Source organism: Dipteris shenzhenensis, chromosome 8, assembly GCF_047967505.1.
Source record: "Dipteris shenzhenensis isolate YYH24624 ecotype China chromosome 8, Dip_SZ_1.0, whole genome shotgun sequence".
Taxonomy (NCBI): Eukaryota; Viridiplantae; Streptophyta; class Polypodiopsida; order Gleicheniales; family Dipteridaceae; genus Dipteris; species Dipteris shenzhenensis.
The window spans coordinates 59,356,638-59,364,808 of record NC_141603.1 but is presented as its reverse complement, the minus strand read 5'-3'; the positions used below and the strand labels follow the sequence as shown (position 1 = coordinate 59,364,808).

The window sequence follows — 8,171 nt, the reverse complement described above, 5'->3', positions numbered from 1 at the left end:
CCTTTGTCAATGTTAGCTTGCACTTGGGCCCTTGTGATGGCCTATAAGGGAACTACAACATCCGATTCAGATGTATCGGGCATATTCAAGGTAGGCAGGAGCTCAATGTAGCTAAGCATTGCCTTCCCTTCATTTTTTTTATTTGAGGGATAGCCCTGGACCAAGTGCTTGATCTTGCAATCATTGCAGAATCTTGTCAAGGGTTGCAGTCCTGTTGCATGAGGCTTCTCTTTTCAAGGATAGGGAGAGTCTCAGATCCAATGATCTTCTCCACAATTGTAACATGGTCATGGTGGTGCTGCAGGACATGGCCCTGATCTATATGGTCTAGGACCATGAGGCCTTGCTTGTCTTACCATTGCGTTAGTAATGAACCATAAAGTATTATGATCCATTTGGTATTGACCCTCAGGAACAAATGTTGGTATCTCTGGTGGGTGCATTGATGTTGATGCTAGCTGGTTAGACTGATCTTACCCTTCCTATCCATAATAGTTGACTGGAACCAAGGTTCTATCATGATGATCGTCCTTTGGTTGCATGTATCTAACTACCACTGATCCCGGTAGTGGTGGTTGATGTCCTAAGACTGGTTGCACATGTTGCATTCCTTGGATAGGGTATTTTGGTATTCTCATTTGTGGTGCATATCCCTGTCCTTAGGGATGCTAATTTGGAGGTTGTTGGGCCATCCTTTGTTCCCACAAGTACCGAATTCTATGGTAGCACTCAGTGGTCTCATGGTTGGTCCACTTGTTTTCAAAGTCACACCATTTATTCGTTTGTGGTGCCCTATAAGGTGGTAAACTTTGCTTTGGGAGACATTGAAAAGTGGGGTGGTCTCCTCCACAAACTTTGCACCTTACTAGCTTTTGTGGTGGCTTGAAAACCTGGTTCATTTGCTTCATGATTAATTCAACCATGGCCTCTATCTCATTGACTCTATTCTTGCCCGTCTCGCTAGAGCTTGCTGTGCTTTGGATCTTTGTGCCCAAAATAAGCTTATCCTTCCCATAAATATCACAGTTATCATCTAAATTGATTGCATCTGGGATGCACTCGTTCAGAGTCTTATGCTTTTTTGCATAGAGATCTGCATTAAGGGTCTTATCTCTTAATCCCTCTAAGAAGATTGAGACAGACTTTTCTTGTGTCGGAAGCTCCTTCTCTGGACATCGGGCTATGTTAGCCTATTTGCACAATATCTCATAGATTCCTTTTTGTCTTGCTTGAAGCTCGTTATTAGGGAGCTGATGTTTTGTTTGATTCAATCTTTGTAAAAATCTTTCTCGAGGGTTTCAAAATCATTATATGAGCTTGTGTCTAGGGCTTGAAACCAAGACAACGCCTTTCCTTCTAATGTGATCCCAAATACTTCTTTTAGGACATGAAGGTCCGTGACTTCTTCCACCCTAACAATTTGTCTAAAGGTTGCTAAGTGATCATAAGGATCACCTGATCCACTGTACTTCTTAACCCATTTATGAAAGTGTGATGGTCTTGTCTTGCTTCTCATGGGTGCACCCATTTCTCTTAATGGCCTAAAGCTCATGGTGGTTGTCAGGGGTGCATGTAGAGATGATGTTGGTAGTTGTCAGGATGGCACTCTATTTGCTGGATGACCACTTGATCTATTCCATGACCCAGTTCCCATTGGTCCAGGTCCTTGATCCGTAAAAGTCACTCTCTGAGCACTTGCCATAGGTCTTTGTGTATGAAAGGAGGGTGTATTCACAGGTGGCATGTAAATAGGACCAGGGTGGCAAAATATGAAGTTTGATGGACTCCCTATATCTTCCCCATGGCATACTATTGGTATTCCTTCGAAGGTTATCCCTCTGATGTCGCTTGCAAGCTTGAGCTCCCATTCTAGATTGTACTTATCTAGAAATACCACTTCCTTGTAAGCCCCTACATTTGTGTCTACAAAGACATAGAGAACTTTGTCGCTTGCAAACTTGAGGTCCCATTCTAGATTGTACTTATCTAGAAATACCACTTCCTTGTAAGCCCCTACATTTGTGTCTACAAAGACATAGAGAACTTTGTCTTCAGTGATGGTATGATCTGGAGGGATATGTCTTATGTAATAGAACTCCCCTGACTCCTCTCATTTGTACAGTTTCTTGGTGTCATCATCTATAAGGACTCTTCAAACCCATAAGGAATTGATTGTTCTCCTCGATCATCCTTTCTACCCTAGGAATGGAATTCCCTAGTTTGTCCACCTCTTCTGGGTTTTCTATCAAGAGGTACATGCTACCATACCTACCCATGAATCGGTCTCCCTGGAAATTTACCTATGGTGCTGGATCCACGTCGAAGGGGTGATCCTTGACTTTGACCGCAAATTTCTGATAAAAATCTTTGTAGATCTTTGCACCATGTGCATTCTCCATATAGAAGCGCAATCTTCCATCATATTCTAGCTCAATGCCGATGGATTGGGATTGATAGGATGATGTTGTATCCATACTTGATTCTGAGAGATGATCTAGAAGGCTCTCTTCTATCTGGTGTGGCCCTCTGCCTTGTGTCCTAGTTGTGCTCTCTTCATTCTGCTTACATTTTCTCATGCAACGAGATTACCTGACCTATAAAAAGCTCCTGACCTAAGGTGCATAGAGCTATGCTACCAGTCTCAAAATGCTCAAAAAGTTTATCAAGGAAGAGAATGACCTATCGGTATGCTGAAAGTTGGTGCTCCAATCGTGTCGGCACGTGATTTATGTCCTGATTCTCGTCACAGAATATAGGTAAAATTGTCAATTCTCTCAAACAATGAGCTTTTCAGGTTATGACTTGATAGTTATGCTCAAAAGACTTGCTCTAAGAATTTTGAATGTAGCTGGGGTGAATTCTGAGGTCCCTAGCTTAGCGCCTTGAATCCACGTGTCTAATGAATTTTTGTGGTTTTTTGAACTTTTTCTGTTCCAGATGGCTTTGCCTATGTTTGTACACTAATGCTATGGTCTAGAAATAATTCTTGGAGTCCTTTGGTCTGTGGAAATGAACTGTAGCTAGGTGATTTTCAAGCCCAATTTACTTCAAACTTGGTGTATGCACTGTATAATTGCAGGGATTCACAGTAGCAAGGTCAAATGATGAAAATCAGCCAGAAACCTTGGACAAGCATGTCCAAGGCACCTGAGGTTTTTTTGGACTTTGATGACACAACTGGTCAGAGCTTGTTTTCCTCTTTCCAAAGATACCTTGATTACTAAATTTGAACTAGATATGCTGTGAGTTTGACCTGTTTCAGCTAGTTTAAGGAGTATATTTGAACCGTAGCTAGGAGCATTCTTGATCTAATTCAGCTCAAACTTGGTGTGGGCACACTATGAACATATAGGATCACTGCTACTATGTCAAATGATGCACCATGCATGTGTATGTACATATGCACAATTTATCACTTTCAAAAAACTCCTAACATAGTTTGCCCACCCCCTAGCCTGCTAGATCATTCATGATCAGCAATAGTAAAGAGTAAGGTAAAACCCTTTGCATCTTTTTCCATTAATGCATCTTCATTTGGTTTTTCTTCACCCTCATGAACCACATCCTTTTAACACCATCGTCAACTTGGAATGGTACTTTTACAAGCAAAACCCATTTACCCTTGAGGCATGAAATGTCCCATCCAAATCTGCCAACTCATATGTACCATTTGCAAAACTTTTGACCACTCTGAAAGGACCTTCCCATTTGATTTGAAACTTCTTTTGAAAGGTCTTATCCAAATTACTATTGTAGCGCAACACCAGATCATCTCCCTTGATATCCTTATTCTTGATTTTCTAATTCACCTTAGCTAGGGCCCTCTCTTGCATCTTTCATAATACTCCAATGTAGCAATCTTGTCCAATTGCACTTCTTACAAGTGTAAGAGCCTCTCTTTGAATGCATCACTAGGAGGCCCTAGTAACTTCTCTAACATCTTCACTGTAGGCAATTCTACCTCCACAGGCAATATTGCTTCTTTACCATATACCAAGTGAAAAGGTGTAAACCCTGTGCTCATCTTCATTGATGTCCTGTATGCCCACAAGGCACCTGGCAACTCCAAATCCCAATTTTTCCCTTGATGCTTTGTCACCTTGGCAAGGATCTGTACTAACTCACCATTGAATCTCTCACTCAACCCATTGCACTGTGGGTAGTACGGCATGGTATACCTATGCTTTATCTTCATCTTAATTCTTGGTTTTGCAAAGAAACACTTCTTAGGATTCAACTGCCCACCATACTCATCATAGCACTGAAGCACCATTCGCAGTGTCTCACAATGTTTTGCCCTTGTACTATAGATACAAGTCATCTATAAAATACTTCACACAACTACCAATAAAGGGTGAAAGCACCAAGTAGTGAGCCAGTCCATTTGTAAGTCCATAAGGCAAAACTTTATAGCAAAAACAGCCCCACAGTGTTATGAATGTTGTCTTTTTCTGATCTTCAGGAGCAATCTTTAGTTGAAAATAGCCTAAAAAACCATCACAGGCGCTATATCGCTCATGACTAGCCACAGAATCTAGGATTTGATCAATAAATGGAAGAGGGTATGGATCCTTTCTTGTAGCTGCATTCAGAGGATTAAAATCCATACAAACTCTCCATCTTCCATCCTTCTTAGGAGTCACCATAGTAGGACTCACCCACTCTGCAGTTTCCACAGGATACATAAAATCAGGCTTCAAAAGCTTGTCAACCTCCTCTTGTAAGGCTTTCATTTTCTCTTGGCCCATTCTTCTTAACCTTTGTCTCACTGGTTTCATGCCATCCTTCAACTCTATGTGTAAACTTTCTCCCTTGAACCCCCTGATTTCTTCATATGAGGTGGTAAAGAGATTTGGGAGGCCAGATAACATCTCCAAATATTCATTTTTTTCCATGGCTAAAAGATCTGAGCTCAACATCTTCATAATAAGCCCTTTCTTCCTTGCCATATCCATTTTTGGCTGCATTAATTCCTCAATTACTTCATATGGTCCTCTATGTTCTTCTTCATCCTCATTCATCAGTTCCATCACATCACCTTCCTTCTGCTCTTCATCCACAAGAAGAAAGGCCACTTCTACATCTTCTTCACTATTGGTTGTGCTGCCACTATCAACCTCTGACATGATAGATGATCCTTCACTAGTTGAGTCATCTGCATCTTCAAGATCTTCACTCATAGGCTTCTTTATGCTATGTAGTGTCTCTGTATGTGTGTATGTATGTATGCATGAATGTACACATATATGTATGCATGTATGAATGTGCGTATGTATGCATGTGAGCATGTATGTGTGCATGTATGTATGCATGAATGTATGCATGTATGTATGCATGTACGTGTGTGTGTGTGTGTATGTATGCATGTATGTATGCATGAATGTATGCATGTATGCATGCATGTATGTATTATTGTATGCATGTATGATTGTGTGCATGCATGTATGATTGTATGCATGTATGTATGCATGCATGTATGCATGCATGAATACATGATTATATGCATGTACATATGCATGTATGCATGTATGTGTGTGTATATGTGTGTGTATGTGTGTGTATATGTGTGTGCATGTGTGTGTGTGATGTATGTATGTATGTAAGTATTTATACACACACACACACACACACAGAGAATAGAAAGAAGGAGGGAGGGAGGGAGGCTGGGAGGCGGACATGGGAGGGTAGAGAGAGAGAGAGAGAGAGAGAGAGAGAGAGAGTAAGGGAGAGAGAGAAAAATGAGAGAGAGACAAAGAAAGAGAGAGGAGAGAGAGAAAAAAGATAGATAGATAGATAGATAGATAGATAGAGAGAGAGAGAGAGAGAGGGGGGGGGAGGGAGGGAGGGAAAGATGGGGAAAGAGGTGGGGAGGAGAGAGAGAGAGAGAGAGAGAGAGAGAGAGCGAGAGAGAGCGGGGGAGGGAGGGTGGGAGAGAGAGAGAGAGAGAGAGAGAGAGAGAGAGAGAGAGAGAGAGAGGATAGTAAGAGGGAGTGAGGGAGGCAGACATGGGAGGGGAGAGAGAGAGAGAGAGAGAGAGAGAGAGTAGAAAGAGGGAGAGAGAAAATTAGAGAGAGAGAGATAGAGATAGGAGAGATGGAGAGAAAATGTGTGTTTGTGAGTGTGTGTGTGTGTGTGTGTGTGTGTGTGTGTGAGAGAGAGAGAGAGAGAGAGCGAGAGAGAGAGAGAGAGAGATGGGAGGAAAGAGAGATGGCGGAATCTAAAGAGGGAGAATAAATTGAGAGAGAGAGAGAGAGAAGAGGGAAGACAGGTGGCGGAATCTAAAGAGGGAGAGAAAAAATAGACACAGAGAGAGAGAGAGAGAGAGAGAGAGAGAGAGAGAGAGAGAATGGGGAGAGAGAGAGAGAGAGCGGGTGGGGAAAGAGAGAGAGGGAGAGAGAATAAGGAGGGGATAAGAGAGAATTGGTAGAGAGAGAGAAAGCGAGATCGAGGGGGAAGAGAGAGAGAGAGAGATAGAGAAAGAGAGACAATGAGAGAGAGAGAGAAAGAAAGAATGAGGTATCTAGAGAGAAAGAGATAGAGAGATCGAGGGCTCTAGAGAGAGAGAGATGGGAAAAGAGTGTGGGAGATAGAGAGAGATATGGAGAGAGAGGGGGAAGAGAGATAAGAGATTGGGAGAGATAGAGAGAGAGAGATGGAGGGGGGTCAGGGATGAGAGAGAGGGGTGGGGTATGAATAGAGAGGGAGAGAGAAAATAAAAAAGAGAGTAAGGGAAAGAGAGAAAAATTAGAGAGAGACACAGAGAGAGAGAGGAGAGAGAGAAAGAAATATATATATATATATATATATATATACAGAGAGAGAGAGAGAGAGAGAGAAGTAGGGGAGAGAAAATGAGAGAGAGAGAGATGGGAAAGGGGGAGAGAAAATGAGAGAGAGAGAGAGAGAGAGAGAGGGGGTGGGGAAAGAGAGAGGGGGAGAGGGAATGGGGAGAGGGGAGAAGAGAGAATTGGGAGAGAAAGAGAGAGCGAGATAGAGAGAGAGGAAGAGAGAAAGCGAGAGAGAGAGAGAGGGATCTAGAGAGAAAGAGATAGAGAGTTGAAAAATCTAAAGAGAGAGATGGGAAAAGAGTGTGGGAGATAGAGAGAGATATGGAGAGAGAGAGAGAAAGAGAGAGGGAAATAAGAGAGAGGAAGATATATAGAGAGAGAGAGACGGAGGGGGGTCAGGGATGAGAAAGGGGGCGTAAGAAGAGAGAGGGAGAGAGAAAATAAAAAAGAGAGTAAGGGAGAGAGAGAAAAATGAGAGAGAGACAGAGACAGAGAGAGGAGAGAGAGAGAGAAAAGATAGATAAATAGATAGAGAGAGAGAGGGGGGAAGGGAGGGAGAGACGAGGAGAGAGAGAGAGAGAGAGAGGGAGATCGAGGGATTTAGACAGAGAAATGGGAAAAAAGAGAGAGGGGGATAGAGAGAGATATGGGGGGAGAGAGAGAGAGGGGGGGGGAGGGAGGGAGGGAGGGAGGGAGGGAGAGAGAAAATTATATATATATATATATATATAGAGAGAGAGAGAGAGAGAGAGAGAGAGGGGGGGTGGGGAAAGAAAGAGGGGGAGAGAGAATGGGGAGAGGGGAGAAGAGAGAATCGGGAGAGAGAGAGAGAGAGCGGGAGGGAGATAGAGAGAGAGGAAGAGAGGGAGATCCAGGGGGAAGAGAGAGAGATAGAGAGAAAGTGAGAGAGAGAGAGGGATCTGGAGAGAAAGAGATAGAGAATTCGAGGGATCTAGAGAGAGAGATAGGAAAAGAGTGTGGGAGATAGAGAGAGTTATGGAGGGAGAGAGAGAGAGAGAGAGAGAGAGAGAGAGACAAGAGAGATAAAAGAGAGGGAGAGATAGAGAGAGAGACGGACGGGTGTCAGGGATGAGAGAGAGAGAGGGGGGTACGAAGAGAGAGGGAGAGAGAAAATAAAAAAGAGAATAAGGTAGAGATAGAAAAATGAGAGAGAGACAGAGACAGAGAGAGGAGAGAGAGAAAAAAGATAGATAGATAGATAGATAGATAGAGAGAGAGAGAGAGAGAGAGTGGGGGGATGGAGGGAGGGAGAGATGGGGAAAGAGGGGGAGAGAGAGAGAGAGAGAGAGAGAGAGAGAGAGAGAGAGGGAGAGGGAGAGAGAGGAATCTAGAGAGAAGGATATAGAGAGATCGAGGGATTTA

General features: G+C 43.0%; 1 protein-coding gene across 1 annotated transcript; it reads right to left on the bottom strand.

Annotated features, from left to right (window-relative positions):
- Nucleotides 1-3,877: 3,877 nt before the first annotated feature.
- LOC147899763 (uncharacterized) lies at nt 3,878-5,180 on the bottom strand. The gene is made up of 2 exons (XM_087377799.1): nt 4,614-5,180; nt 3,878-4,261 (listed from the first exon to the last, which is right to left on the bottom strand). Exons 1-2 carry the CDS (start codon nt 5,178-5,180, stop codon nt 3,878-3,880), a joined length of 951 nt encoding a protein of 316 aa, XP_087233925.1.
- Between the last annotated feature and the right edge of the window lie 2,991 nt (nt 5,181-8,171).

Excerpts from the sequence above, each read along its gene's own strand:
- LOC147899763 (XM_087377799.1), bottom strand. The coding sequence starts at position 5,180 with ATGAGTGAAGATCTTGAAGATGCAGATGACTCAACTAGTGAAGGATCA. Across the intron at positions 4,262-4,613 it reads AGAAGGATGGAAGATGGAGA|TGCTATGATGAGTATGGTGG; the intron begins GTTTGTATGGAT and ends ATGGTGCTTCAG.